General features: G+C 55.7%; 1 protein-coding gene across 3 annotated transcripts in view; it reads left to right on the forward strand.

Annotated features, from left to right (window-relative positions):
• The window catches only part of TLN1 (talin 1), a 35083-nt gene extending 21535 nt beyond the window's left edge, over positions 1-13548 (forward strand). For all 3 annotated transcript variants that reach the window (XM_071579994.1, XM_071579996.1, XM_071579995.1), the window contains 25 exons: positions 74-196; positions 383-526; positions 862-1023; positions 1112-1252; positions 1487-1668; positions 2022-2154; positions 2274-2375; positions 2479-2649; positions 2807-2956; positions 3078-3179; positions 3280-3399; positions 3694-3840; positions 4721-4887; positions 5132-5315; positions 5570-5695; positions 6005-6121; positions 6201-6386; positions 6483-6590; positions 9517-9622; positions 9764-9888; positions 10182-10307; positions 10441-10503; positions 10723-10905; positions 11599-11724; positions 12332-13548. In XM_071579994.1, coding sequence (XP_071436095.1) covers positions 74-196; positions 383-526; positions 862-1023; positions 1112-1252; positions 1487-1668; positions 2022-2154; positions 2274-2375; positions 2479-2649; positions 2807-2956; positions 3078-3179; positions 3280-3399; positions 3694-3840; positions 4721-4887; positions 5132-5315; positions 5570-5695; positions 6005-6121; positions 6201-6386; positions 6483-6590; positions 9517-9622; positions 9764-9888; positions 10182-10307; positions 10441-10503; positions 10723-10905; positions 11599-11724; positions 12332-12463 — 3426 coding nt within the window. In that variant the 3' untranslated portion in view covers positions 12464-13548. The remainder of the gene's footprint in view (positions 1-73; positions 197-382; positions 527-861; positions 1024-1111; positions 1253-1486; positions 1669-2021; positions 2155-2273; positions 2376-2478; positions 2650-2806; positions 2957-3077; positions 3180-3279; positions 3400-3693; positions 3841-4720; positions 4888-5131; positions 5316-5569; positions 5696-6004; positions 6122-6200; positions 6387-6482; positions 6591-9516; positions 9623-9763; positions 9889-10181; positions 10308-10440; positions 10504-10722; positions 10906-11598; positions 11725-12331) is intronic.
• Positions 13549-14140: the final 592 nt, after the last annotated feature.

The following is a 14140-nucleotide window of genomic DNA, read 5'->3' on the forward strand; positions in this document are numbered from 1 at the left end:
GTGAGCTCTGATCCTGTGAGCACTGTGGTAGCAGGAGATGGCCTCCATAACAAGAGTGTGGTGTGTCCTTCAGGTGCTGGGTGAGTCCATGGCTGGCATTTCCCAGAATGCCAAGAACAGCAAACTGCCTGAGTTTGGGGACTCCATCAGTGCCGCCTCTAAAGCTCTCTGTGGGCTGACAGAGGCAGCTGCCCAGGTGAGACACATTCGGTGCCAGCCCTGGGCGTTACCCCAAGTGCACAGTTGCCATATGAATCCCACTCCTGCCCTTCCAACCCTGTCCCTGTGGGACAGTGCTGCCAGGCTCCTCTGCAGCCCATGCCTGCTCTCAGCCTCCCTGCTGTGTGCAGGCTCTCTCTCACTGCCTCTGCCATGCTCCTAGGCTGCCTACCTTGTGGGGGTCTCGGACCCCAACAGCCAGGCTGGACAGCAGGGCTTGGTAGACCCCACACAGTTTGCCAGAGCTAACCAAGCCATCCAGATGGCCTGCCAGAACTTGGTGGACCCTGCCTGCACCCAGTCCCAGGTGAGTGTGGGGTGGGACACCATTAAAAGTATTTGCTTGCATGAAAAGAAATTCTGAGACTAGTTGAAAGAGCTGTGTCCCAAAAGTTAGCCAGGATGATGGCTGGTGTCTCATCAGGCCCTGTCAGCTGCAATGGAAACCAGCTGGCAAGCTTTGGTGCAATGGTGACAGTCCTCATGGAGGGCTCTCTGGCCATGCAGAACCTTGGTGATCCTTCTTGAGTCCCAAGAGAGGCGCCTGTGGTCACTAATGACCCATATAGGGTGGGCGGGATGGGAGAGCTGTGGGGGTAGGGGGTCATGGTGGACCCTGCCTTACTGTGTTTTCTCCTATAGGTGCTGTCAGCAGCCACCATTGTAGCAAAACACACCTCAGCCCTGTGCAACACATGCCGCCTGGCATCCTCCCGCACTGCCAACCCTGTGGCCAAGCGCCAGTTTGTCCAGTCAGCCAAGGAGGTGGCCAACAGCACAGCCAATCTGGTGAAGACCATCAAGGTGAGGTTTTCCTTCTGAGGCACTGTAGTGGGGATGGGAGTTGAGGCACAGTGGGGGTTGGATAACTGCTCTGGTTTCTCCACACCAGGCTCTGGATGGTGAGTTCAATAAGGAGAACCGGGAGCGATGCCGCGCTGCCACCGCCCCTCTCATAGAGGCCGTGGATAACCTGACAGCCTTCGCCTCCAACCCTGAGTTTGCCACCGTTCCTGCCCAGATCAGCCCAGAGGTGAGATACTGCAGGGAAAGAGAGGATATGGCCTGGGTGTGACAGAGGCTGCTGTAGGGTGCTGTGCCTTTCCTGAGCCTGAGATGGAATCCCACTGTGGAGCTGGTGCATTGAGGGGGTGTGATGGGAAGTTGTCAGCAAACCTTGCCTTCAAGGACTGCTCCAGGGTAAGGGTCTTGGGAGACTTCCCATGCACAATCCCTTACCTCACCAGCCCATTGTCTTCCTGTGCAGGGACGCAGAGCCATGGAGCCCATTGTTTCTTCGGCCAAGACTATGCTGGAGAGCTCTGCTGGCCTCATCCAGACTGCCCGTTCTCTGGCTGTCAACCCCAAGGACCCACCACAGTGGTCTGTGCTGGCTGGACACTCCCGCACTGTCTCTGACTCTATCAAGAAGCTGATCACCAACATGAGGTGAGCTGAGTCCTGCTTCTGTGGCTGTGGCTCTGTCCCTCCTGGCAGCTACCCCTGCTCTGAGTGAGTGTTCCTGGGGATGTTTTGGCTTATCATCTACTTTGTCACTGCTGGGGGCAGGAGGCAAGGCACAGGATGGAAGAGGCTGTCCTTCTTGTCCTGTCTGGGAGCTGCTCTGCCAGTTCTCACAGGAGTTGATGGGAACATGTGCTGGTGTGCCCACACTCTTAGAACACTGGGTTGCCACAAAGCCCAGGAGTGGGATCCTGCCCCTCAGCAGCATCAGCCAAGGCTGGGGATGAAGGAGTGGCATTAGCACGTGCCAGCCCTTGCCTGATCCATCTGTCACACAGGGACAAAGCTCCAGGACAGCGGGAGTGTGATGAGGCTATTGAGGTCCTGAACAGATGCATGCGGGAGGTGGATCAGGCCTCCCTTGCTGCCATCAGCCAGCAGCTGGCCCCACGAGAAGATATCTCCCAAGAGGTGGGTCAGGGACATGCTGTGGCAAGCCTAAGGATGTGGGCATCCCTTCCCCAGCTTTCAGTGGTATGCAGAGACCCCAGCCCTGCTGCAACCTCACACAGCACCCTCTGTTTGCACAGGCTTTGCACAACCAGATGATCACAGCTGTCCAGGAGATCAGCAACCTGATCGAGCCTGTGGCCAGTGCAGCACGGGCTGAGGCGTCGCAGCTGGGGCACAAGGTAACCAGGGTGTGGAGGCTGATGAGGCATTTGATGCACAGGGAGGAGAGGTACAAGGCAGCTGGGACTGCAAGCTGCTGGTGCTGACACTGCTCTACCCTAGGTGTCCCAGATGGCTCAGTATTTTGAACCGCTCATTATGGCAGCTATTGGCGCTGCCTCCAAAACGCCCAACCACCAGCAGCAGATGAACCTCCTGGACCAGACCAAAACACTGGCTGAATCTGCCTTGCAGATGCTATACACAGCCAAGGAAGCTGGTGGGAACCCCAAGGTGAGTAGGAGAGACAAGTGTCAGTAACATGCCTCTCTTTGGGGGTGCATGGTGCACATGTGTGTGCCAGACATGGAAACCCCAGGGTGAGTGTGCAGCATCCCTGTTGGAAGGGGAGCCACTGGCTGCCTTCCCTCACTCTGGCTCATCCTTGCAGCAAGCTGCCCACACCCAGGAGGCTCTGGAAGAGGCTGTGCAAATGATGAAGGAGGCGGTAGAGGACCTGACTACCACTCTGAATGAGGCAGCCAGTGCTGCAGGTGTTGTGGGGGGCATGGTGGATTCCATTACCCAAGCCATCAACCAGGTGAGGGGAGTGTGGAGATGATGTGGTCAAGGCTGGGTGTGAGAGAGAGAAAGAGTTAAAACCTTACAAGATAAAGACTGAGCCAGAGCTGAAGTCAGAGTCTTCTGATGGTCTCTTGCAGCTGGACGAGGGGCCCATGGGAGAGCCAGAGGGCACCTTTGTGGACTACCAGACCACAATGGTGAAGACAGCCAAGGCCATCGCTATGACTGTGCAGGAGATGGTGAGTGCAAGCAAGCCTGTCACTGCAGAGTGCACTGCCTGCCTCCCAGACAGGCGACCACCTTCCTTGCCTTGTCCAACTCCTGCTCTTCCATCAACAGGTCACCAAATCCACCACCAATCCGGATGAGCTGGGCACACTGGCCAACCAACTTACCAATGACTATGGGCAGCTGGCACAAGAGGCCAAGCCAGCTGCCCTCACTGCTGAGAACGAGGAGGTACAAGCATGGGGGATTTGCTGGAGTGTGCTGTGAGGCAGAGCAGGGGCTACTGGGGCATGAGAACAGAGGAAAGGGACACTCAGACCTCTTGTTGGAGTTGTGGGCTGGCAGCATTCACACCTCCCCTGAAACATGGTGTGTAAACAAGGAGCAAAGCTGTGTTTCCTTTTTTCCTCCTCCTGAGTGGGAGGTTTGGGAAAGAGGAGCTGGGTGACCAGTGTTTCCCAGTGGGTATAACAGATGCAGGGCTTAGTTCCCTGCTGACTCTGACGTGCACATGTTCCTCTCCAGATCGGCTCCCACATCAAGCGCCGGGTGCAGGAGCTGGGTCACGGCTGTGCTGCTCTGGTCACCAAGGCTGGAGCCCTGCAGTGCAGCCCCGGTGACGCCTACACTAAGAAGGAGTTGATAGAGAGTGCACGCAAGGTTTCTGAGAAGGTAAGTGGTCCAGAGGAAGTGGTGACATCATGGTGAGGTTAGGTGGGAGGGATGTTGGAGTGAGCCATATGCCCTTGGAGCCACCATGCTAGGTTCTGCTGTGGTCCTGCTGGCTTCTGCTGGCTCTCAGCCATGCTCACCCTTCCCAGCTGATGAGGTGAATGCTGAACACCCCTCTCCAGGCACCAAGCAGCTGGTACTTGTGATGGGTGAGGTGTCCAGGTGCTGCTGACATGCTGATGGCAGCCTGCCAGGAGAGTCTGATCTACACACTGGTGACAGCCCAGGGCTCTCCAAATCAGTGCTTGCAGTATTGGACAAAGCATTTGCTGTGTCTCCAGCCAAGCTTGCAGCTTGTGCATGCCATTCATCAATCAGTCTAAAGAGCATACTTCTGAATAACAGATGAAAATGTAGCTTAAAAACTCCAGTTGATAGAGTAGCAGTGCTTGTAAGCACAATCACAAAAGCAAAACAAACACTTGTTTGTCTTGCCTGGCACATGCCTGCATGCTCAGGACCTTCTGCAGGTCCTTCTTTCCACAATTACTTTCCATTAGGAAGCTTGTTCTCCTATGAATGCTTGTTGAAATTGGAGTTCAATAGCTAAAGAAGGAACAAGTTGTCATGTTCTGATGTGCATCATGCAGATCTTGATTATTTGAAAACTACCAGAATCCAGTATCTCCTACACCAGCAAACGTGATAGGTGCAAGGTAAAAACAAATAACTGGAAGCTAAGAAGAGGTGTCCAGACCAAACAATTCCCAGTTCCTTTCCTTGATATGGAGTGGCTGTGTCCTGGGAGGTGTTGGAAGTGTGTGGGCTGAGTTCCCTGAACCTGCTCTGCTCCCCTGGTCACTCTACTTGTACCCAACAGGTGTCTCACGTGCTGGCAGCTCTTCAGGCTGGGAACCGCGGGACACAAGCCTGCATCACAGCAGCCAGTGCTGTCTCTGGCATCATTGCTGATCTTGACACCACCATCATGTTTGCTACAGCAGGAACCCTCAACCGGGAGAACTCGGAGACCTTCGCTGACCACAGGTACCTCGATACTTTGTCCAGCCTCTGCTCAGCCAGGGACACCCCTGTCTGGCTCTGTCCTGTGGTTTCCTGTCTTTCTGAATTATGGGTCAGTCCCAAGAAGAGCTCCAAGCTCAGGTCACACTGGCTCTGTTTCCCTTCTAGCTTGTACATACAAAAAGCAGAGTCCTCAGCCTCTCTGTACCCTAAGGACTATATGTGTGGTAGAGGGCTGTGTCCTCCTTGACTGCCATTTTCTCCCCAGGGAGGGCATCTTGAAGACAGCCAAGGCACTTGTGGAGGACACCAAGGTGTTAGTGCAGAATGCCACAGCCAGCCAGGAGAAGCTAGCCCAGGCTGCCCAGTCCTCTGTGACCACCATCACCCGCCTGGCAGAGGTGGTGAAGTTGGGTGCTGCCAGCCTGGGATCTGAAGACCCAGAAACTCAGGTGGGATTGAGTGTGTGGGCTGAGGGGAGACTGCTGATAGCTTGCTTGGAGGCATTGGGGGTTGAAGGTGTCATATGGTGCTCTGAGCTGTATCCTATGTATTGTGAAGAGAGTGGACTGGGTTTTGGCTGGTGCTGGCTGAGCTGGACTCCCTCTGTGCCTTATGGTGCCCAAATCTCACCTTGCTGCACTGCATCACCCCCAGCCTGAGTGTGACTGTAGCTAAGCCATTTCCCTGATCTTGCTCTTCCCAGGTGGTCCTGATCAATGCTGTGAAGGATGTGGCCAAGGCACTTGGAGACCTGATTGGTGCCACCAAGGCAGCTGCTGGCAAAGCTGGGGATGACCCTGCTGTCTACCAGCTGAAGAACTCTGCCAAGGTCTGTGCTGGGCGTGATAGGAAGGAGGGGATGTGAGGCAGGAGGGCTGGAAAAAGAGCAGGGAAGGTTTCTGCCTCTCTGGAGACAGGACCACAACGGGGAGGCAGTCAGGGCAAAAGGGGAGGAAAGGGCATATAAAAGGCTGAACACAGCAAGCAGAGCAGACATTGGTGGGAAAAAAACATGAGGCAGCGTGAGTGAAATATGGAGACAAGGCCATTTTGGACCAAATATGAGGTAGGGACAGGTGCTGACAGCAGGCCAGATCTTGTGTGAGGATTCACCTGGTTCTCTTTTTCACTTCCACAGGTGATGGTGACAAATGTCACTTCCTTGCTGAAGACAGTGAAGGCTGTCGAGGATGAGGCCACGAAGGGAACACGGGCGCTGGAGGCCACGATAGAGCACATACGCCAAGAGCTGGCTGTGAGTAACACCTGTGGTGCTGCAGCTGCCACCCTTCTCTGCCACTGCCCTGTGCCTCACCCTGCTTCTTGCCTTGCAGGTCTTCTCCTGTCCGGTGCCTCCTGCCAAGGTCTCCACCCCGGAGGACTTCATCCGCATGACAAAAGGCATCACCATGGCCACGGCCAAAGCGGTTGCCGCGGGCAACTCCTGTCGGCAGGAGGATGTCATTGCCACTGCCAACCTGAGCCGCCGCGCCATCGCAGACATGCTGCGTGCCTGCAAGGTGGGCCAGGCAGGGGATGTGGCCCTGGCACGGGTTTGTGGGTGCCAGCAGGGATTGTGCTGGATGTGAATGGAGGTTTCTCTGTCTGTGTTCCAGGAAGCAGCCTACCACCCAGAAGTGAGCGGGGATGTGCGGCAGCGGGCACTGCGCTTTGGCAAGGAGTGTGCTGATGGCTACCTGGAGCTGCTGGAGCATGTGCTGGTGGTGAGTGTCCCCATTTCAGTTCCCAGGGTAGGCAGAGGCTGAGCATGGATGCCTGGATGTTCCCCAAATCCCCAGTGTCCTCTGGGATCTTCATCTCCTCCCGCTGAAGTATTTGCACAGTCCCCTTCACTGCCTATGCTGGCACAGCATGTGGCCGAGCCCCTGCCATGGAAGCAGATGCCAGAGAGCTCAATAGGCTCTGAAGAAAGGTATTTATCTAACAACAGATGGAGATTAACTGGCCATAAACAGATGGAGGCTGGAAATTCAACAACATGGTAGCAAAATCCTGTAAAAGTGCAGCTTCCAGTAAAAGTGGTGGGAGTAAAAGATTTCAGGCAGTGGGAAAACAAAGCTTATTAAGCTCACAGCAGTGTGGGAGACGGGCACGTGTGGTACACGAACAGTGCCTGTGATAGCAGAGATTATTACTGCAAGCATCTGCTGCACTGGTGATCCAGTCTTCATCTGACTGAGTGCTCCCAAGGACTTCAGTTGCAAGATTAGTTTACAAGGAGCAAATTAAGACTCTAGCAGAAAAAAAAGATTGAAAAGATCCAGTGAGGTCCTTCCAGCAGTTTGCATTTTTGGCAAAATCACAGAAGTGGAGTTGGGCACTATGGGGATATGCATACCCAGCCTATGGAGCTGTCAGATCCCTCAAACCAGGATCAGGACAAAGACTGAGGGCGAGTCAGCTGTGTCAAGGTTTCACTAAGCTGGTTAGTGAGAGTCTGCCGTTCAGGATCACCAGATACAAGGTGGTGGAGCCCAGACTGTGGTTTCCTGCGGGGAAAGTCCCTTCAGGCAGAGGAACCAGCACTGGCAGCCAGAGGAGGAGATGGACGGGAATCAATGACTAGAAATGGAAGCTGAGCAGAGTAGTCAAAGGGTTGTTTTATTCAAGGGAGGCAACCACTGGAGTACAGCTCCAAGGGGAGCAGTGAGTTTTCCATCCTCTGTATCTAGATCAAATGTCTATCTGGAAGATGCTTCAGGCACACGTGAATCATGGCAGCCAAGGCTGAAGTGCTGAGTAGAAATTCTCTGGCTGACCTGATGTTAACAGATGATTAGGATAATGACTTAGTGAGGCAGTGCGCAAGATCAGCCTGCTTGCAGTAACACACCGTTCCCCTGTATTTTGGGTGTTACAGTCCAGCTGCCATGCAATGTTCTGAATATCATACATTGGTACATCCCTTGAAATGTTCACTGGAGCTGCGTCTTACTAAGCTGTTAGCCTCTGGGGTGTCTTCAGCTCCAGAAAGAGAGCATTTAACAGTTTTGAACATGTTGTCAGAGCAGACAGCACACTTAATATTGTGGCATTTAGGCTGGATGTGCTTGTGAGGACAAACTGGCCCACACTGTGTGCCATCAGCATGGGTGCTCCAAGCCATGTGCAGCTTTGTGACTTTGCTGAAAGGCCCCATTGAAGACCAGGATAAAACTGTGACTTCCCCAGCCTCCACAGCACTCTGGTCTGTGAAGGCAGGAGTGAAGCTCATGGGTCCTGTTTATCAGAGGGCAGCAGGCTCCTGGAAAGCCACAAGCAGGAAGGATCTAGGGGAATGGGAGGGGAGATGGCAGATGGGTTGCTGCCTCATTCCCCAGCAGCAGCAAGTTCGCTGCTATACACTGTTGTCCCCAAGGGAACCAGTGCCTTCTACAGAGCACAAACAAGCATGGTTAGGGTTCAAGAATGAGGGTTATTTGACTCAGGCTGGAAAACGTGGCTCCCGGCAGAGTAGTGGGAAAGCCTGCATATTTCACTGGGGAGGGGAAGGAATTTGAACCTCCATGGGGACTTGGTATTTGGTAACAATAGGTCTCTCCCTCCAAAAGCAGAGACATCAGTAGCTGAAAACTGCAGTGAAGCAATTCAGAGTGGGGAGAAATGAGGTGTAAAGGGAGTGAGGAGGAGACTTCTGAGTGTAGGTGGCTCCTTCAACTATGGGAGCCTTATCCATGTGCCCCATCTCATTCAGCCCTCCAAGGCTGAGGTATGAGCTAATGATGGCAGCGCAGGTCCCCACCAAGAATTTCTGGTCCTTCATTCACCCCTCTCCTTTTGGCTGCCCTTCACCGAAAAGCACCCACTTTCCTCTACTGCCTCCACACCCCAGTCCCCAGCGCCCACATGTCCTGGCGGGAGCATTCACTGCTTTCTTTTCTCTCTTCTCCCTCCCTCCCTCCCTCCCTCCCTCCCTCCCTGTCAGCCGGTGAGTAAGGCAACATTGGGGTGCCTGCTGGTTTCTAACCTCAGCATGAGCTTTACTCACAGCTTGTCTGTGTGCCCAGCCCAGTGCTGGGGTGGCACTTGGTGTGTGTTCACAGGGGCTCTGGGTCAATGTGTTTATGTGTCTGTACTCAACACTCACACCTCCTTCTGGCTCGTGGGCTGCCCGTGCAGTGTGAGGCAGGCAAGCAGTGACCTCTGCTTGTTTGTACAGACCCCGTGTGTGAGTGTGTGTGTGTGTGCGTGCGCACGTGTGCTGTGGTGTGTGCATGTGTCCCCCTGACTCCAGTGAATTACTCTTATGGCACTGTCTGCCATCTTGCCCTGGTGGGGCCAGCCATCCTAGGCTGGGATGTGGCACCAGGGTATCCCCCTTTGCCGAGCTCGCGTTTGCAGACAAATTACTCAAATGGTGGGGTGAAGGAAATGCTTCTGGAGCATGAAATGTCTTGCCAGGAAGAAATCTTGGAATGGGTAGCTGCTGGAATGGGGGGAAGCTCATCCCATCCTGGGTCAGGAAGACAGTAGCTAGGGTCACTTGAGAAAGCATCTCAGACAGTTCTTGATGTGTACAGATGTGGGAGGGGGCTGGGGGATCCCACCCTTCTCCCCTAGGGAGCACACCCACACAGCCTTATGAAGTCCCTCTTTTCCAGTTGCTTCCATCTGCTTCTTCCCCAACAGATCCTGCAGAAGCCGACTCACGAGCTGAAGCAGCAGCTGGCAGGCTACTCCAAGCGCGTGGCCAGCTCTGTAACCGAGCTCATCCAGGCAGCTGAGGCCATGAAAGGTGAGGAAAGATCCTGCTCAAAGGGGCAGAACCGAGGGCTGGGATTAGGGTGGAGGGCTCAGCAACTGATGGAAGAAGTAGGGTGAGTCAGAAATGAGACTGCAGGCAGGTATAACCTGCCTCACTTCCCCATGTTCCTAGGGACGGAGTGGGTTGACCCAGAAGACCCCACTGTCATCGCTGAGAATGAGCTGCTGGGGGCAGCAGCTGCCATTGAGGCTGCAGCCAAGAAGCTGGAGCAGCTGAAACCAAGAGCCAAGCCCAAGGTAGCAGCTGAGCCTTGTCTGACCCTGCTCACCTTGGGGGTGGACTGGGGCTCTCTTGCCTGTGCTTCAGCCAGGTTTGAAGCCCCATCTGACGGCTGGTCCCTCTTCCTGTACTCCCACTGCCTCCTACATCCCCAGCTGGACCTTCCTCAGGCAGCCCACGCGCTGCTGCACCCCACAGACCTTAATCCAGCTTTGTATGTGCCCACTCAGCCCCCTGCAGCCATCATCCTGGTCTGCACCGTCTGTCCCTGCACCCCTGCCTGGGACTTACACTCTACTTTTGCCTACAGCAAGCAGATGAGAGTCTGAACTTTGAGGAGCAGATTCTGGAAGCTGCCAAATCCATTGCTGCAGCCACAAGTGCCCTGGTGAAGGCAGCCTCCGCGGCCCAGCGGGAATTGGTGGCCCAAGGAAAAGTAAGGCTGTAAGAGGGGAAGAAATAAGATTTAGGGCTGTGGTGCATTCTCTGTTCCAGGGCTCTTGTAACCCTTGTGCTCCCTGACAAGAAGTGCAGAGGGTGGTAAGCCTCTCACCTCTCCTTCTTCGCAGGTGGGCGCCATCCCCGCCAATGCAGTGGATGATGGACAGTGGTCTCAGGGTCTCATTTCAGCCGTGAGTATCAAGGTTATGCTCAGGAGTTGAGGGGGACCTTCCTCTTGTCTCCTGCCGCAAAGAGGAGGATCCTCTGCCCTTGTGCTTCTCCTCTGTGTAAGAAGCAGCCATGTGCTGAGACACGGCATGGAAGCTGGTTCTTGCCATCCCATGCACCATAACCTCCTTGGGGCTGATTAGAGCTCCTGTACCCCCTCCTGACAGCCTCTCTCCCCACAGGCACGCATGGTGGCTGCTGCCACCAACAACCTGTGTGAGGCCGCCAATGCAGCGGTGCAGGGCCATGCCAGTGAGGAGAAGCTCATCTCCTCTGCCAAGCAGGTGGCTGCCTCGACAGCCCAGCTCCTGGTGGCCTGCAAGGTGAAGGCTGACCATGACTCAGAGGCCATGAAGCGGCTCCAGGTGAGTCCAAGGCTGCCCCTCCAGCCCCACCTTGCCTCGCTAGCCCCACCCTCCTCCCAGTTGCTTGAGAGGGATGGATGGGAGTTAAGAGTGCGTGCTTACCAGGGCTTGTGCTCTCTGCCTGTGTGCCATCACTCAGAGGTTCATTGGAACACAGTCTCCAGGTCGTTTGGACTTAACTGCTCACTGCATTCCAGGCATGTGAGTGATGCTGGGCTGCTTGGCCTGGCAGTGTTCAGGGATGATGAACTGGCACAGGAATGCCTGAAATAGGTGCACTGCATCACTGGTATTCAAGAGGTTAATGTTTGGGGGACATGTTTGGTACTGCCCTTAATCATCAGAGGCCATGGTATACAAGAGATTAATGCCCATGCATTTGGGGGTTAACATGGGGTCTCAGCTCCTTTGGGGACAAAAGCTGGGGAGAATCAGCAAGGCTGCCTCCCAGTCCCTGCCCCACTGCTCAGACAGGAGCCAGAGCCTGGCTGGGAGCAGCAGTGCCTGAAATGGTCATGAGCGGGTGGCAAGGCAGCGAGCCATGTAAAGCAATCCCTGCCTGCAGCTCAGTACTCCTGGCTGCCTGTCCTGCTTGCTGGCTCAGCCTGGGGCAGGGGTTCCTTCACACCCCTGGGCAGCAGTCATACCCTGGGGCTGTGACTTATGCTGGCTTTCCCTGTTTCCCTGCTGCAGGCCGCCGGAAATGCTGTCAAGAGAGCGTCAGACAATCTGGTGAAGGCAGCGCAGAAGGCAGCTGCCTTCCAGGACCATGATGAAACGGTGGTGGTGAAGGAGAAGATGGTCGGGGGAATTGCACAGGTGAGGAGCGAGGCTGCTCCAGTGGGGCAGGAGCAGCTCCGGGTGTCACCACAAGCTGTTGTGTGTACTTGTCTCAGAAGTGTGTCCTACCACCCACTAGCATGGGTCATGTCTCCAGAGAGCCTCACAAAAATTTTGTGGGTGTACCCATCCCACCCAGCACCAGTTAAACAATGTGGCTTCACCTTGTCCTGCCACAAGTAGCAGTGGGTGATGGTGCACACTCCCAGGAGTATAATGCTCTGACTTCTTGGTGCAGTACCCACCCTACCCCAGTGTCTGTGACACATGTGAAAGACAGACCATTGAGTAAGGGGTGAGACTTGCCTGGTATGGAGTGCCACAGGTCGCAGGGCTGCCTCTATGCAGCTGAGATCCTTTACTGGGCCCTTGGGGCTGAGCCTGCCAGCTGTGCTATTCCGCTTATCTCCAGAGTATCATGCTCTCACCCCAGGGAAAACAGCCCTCGTGCCCAGGGAGGCTGTGGCTGTGATGGGAAGGAAGCAGCAGCCAGGGCGCCTGGCTCTGGGGTTGCCCTTTGCTGTGGCAGAAGCTCCGGCTGTCCGTGTGGGAGGGCAGCTGTGACCCCAGGGCTCTCTCCCATCAGATCATTGCTGCCCAAGAGGAGATGCTGCGCAAGGAGCGCGAGCTGGAGGAGGCGCGGAAGAAGCTGGCGATGATCCGGCAGCAGCAGTACAAGTTCCTGCCCTCGGAGCTGCGGGATGAGGAGCAGAACTGAGCCACATGCCCTCCCTCTGCTCCCCGCACAGACTGCTGCCCACCTGCCTGCCTGCTCCTATTTAAGATGACCTGCCTCAAGCGAAGGGCTGCGTGGGCTAGACCAGAGCTCTGCCCGCACCCAGAGTGATGGGACTAACCCAGCTGCCCCTCCAAGCTGGCGCTGCACCAACAACTCCGCTTCGCTGCCCAGCCCACCTTCCCATGCACCCCCAAGGCACAATCAGAGCGCTCGGAGGGACTCGATTGGGGTGGGAGCCGGGGCTGCACTGGCTCAGGGCTCACCTGCCAGCCCCGGGGTTTGGGCCCACAGAGCTCTCCACTGCAAGGGGATATTTACTTGTGCCTTCATCGTTCCCACTTGTGCCCCTTTCCCCTCTCTCCTCCGTGCGGGATGGGGAGCAGCAGGCGGCTTGTCCTCTCCTGTGCGATGGCATGCAGGGAGCAGTGTGGTCCCTCGCTGAGCTCTCGGACAGACCTGCCTTTCACCTTCACTGCCTTATTGCTGGCTGAACCTTCCTCTTCAGTTTCCCTGGGAGGCACGGAAGCGCCCCCATGAGCATCCTCTTCAGCCTGGGCCCCTCTGGGGAGCAGCAGGGTTGGAAACCACAGTGCCTCTGCTCAGGATGGGGGGTGATACAATGAGTTCACCCCAAGAGCTGTTCTCTGCCTTCCCATGGAGCTTCCCCCCTGCCCGTGCCCCAGCCAGCTCTGCCTTCCTTCTTCTTCCCAAGTGCCTGCATTGTTTTCCAAGATCTACAGTATTTTTGTAACTTTTCCATTTCGCTAGTATTGAGCCTGCAGCTTTCAAAGTTCATTTATTTCCCTGCCCGCTCATGCCCTGTCCACTAACACCCAGCTCTTGCCGGGGTCCCGTAGCCCAGTATCCCATCCCTCCTCGGCTCCAGGACCCCCATCCCTTCCCCTTTGCACTTGCTGAGGCTTCTCTCACTATTTTGATACTTTAAGCATCCCATGTTAAACATTGAAGGAAACCAGCTTCCCCTCGAGCCTCCGGGGTGGGGTGGGGGATGCCAGTGTCTCCTCAAAAAGTTGCATTCATCAATAAAATCTGGTTTTCCTGCATTATGGCCAGCTGGATATCAACGGGACCCCCCAGGAGACAGGGAGAGCAGGGGGGCCACAGGCGCCTGCCCTCACAGCAAAGGCAGGGGGGAGTGTACCACGGGTGCTTATACAGCATGGAAAATATTTGAGGCACGTCCAGCCCCAGGCACCCGGCAGGCCGGACCCCTGCTGCCAGCCATGTGCTGGCCTCGCAGGTGCTGCCGGGGGGCCACCACTGCAGGAGGGGGCCCTGGGGATTTTGTTTCTGGGGGTTTTGGGGCTTCAGGGAAGGCAGGAGCTTGGGGGAGGTGTGTGTATGGAGCTGCATTTCTGGCCTCATTCCTGCTGCCAGCCAAATATACCCCTGGGTAGGGTGCTGTAGGGGACTCCCCCTCCCCAGTCACTGGTGGCCCATTGGTGGGAAGGCAGCAGTCTTTGGCGTGCTGTGGGTCTGGGAATGTGGCTGAAGCCCTCCCGGCTGCCGGTGCTGAGCTCACGCCCCGAAATAGTCTCCTGGGGGCAACCTGTGCAGGCAGCAGCTGCCCCAACATGTCCACACCTGTTCCCACCCCATCACTCATCAGGGACTTGGGGGGCCTGAGCAGTTGCG

Source organism: Pithys albifrons, chromosome Z, assembly GCF_047495875.1.
Source record: "Pithys albifrons albifrons isolate INPA30051 chromosome Z, PitAlb_v1, whole genome shotgun sequence".
Taxonomy (NCBI): Eukaryota; Metazoa; Chordata; class Aves; order Passeriformes; family Thamnophilidae; genus Pithys; species Pithys albifrons.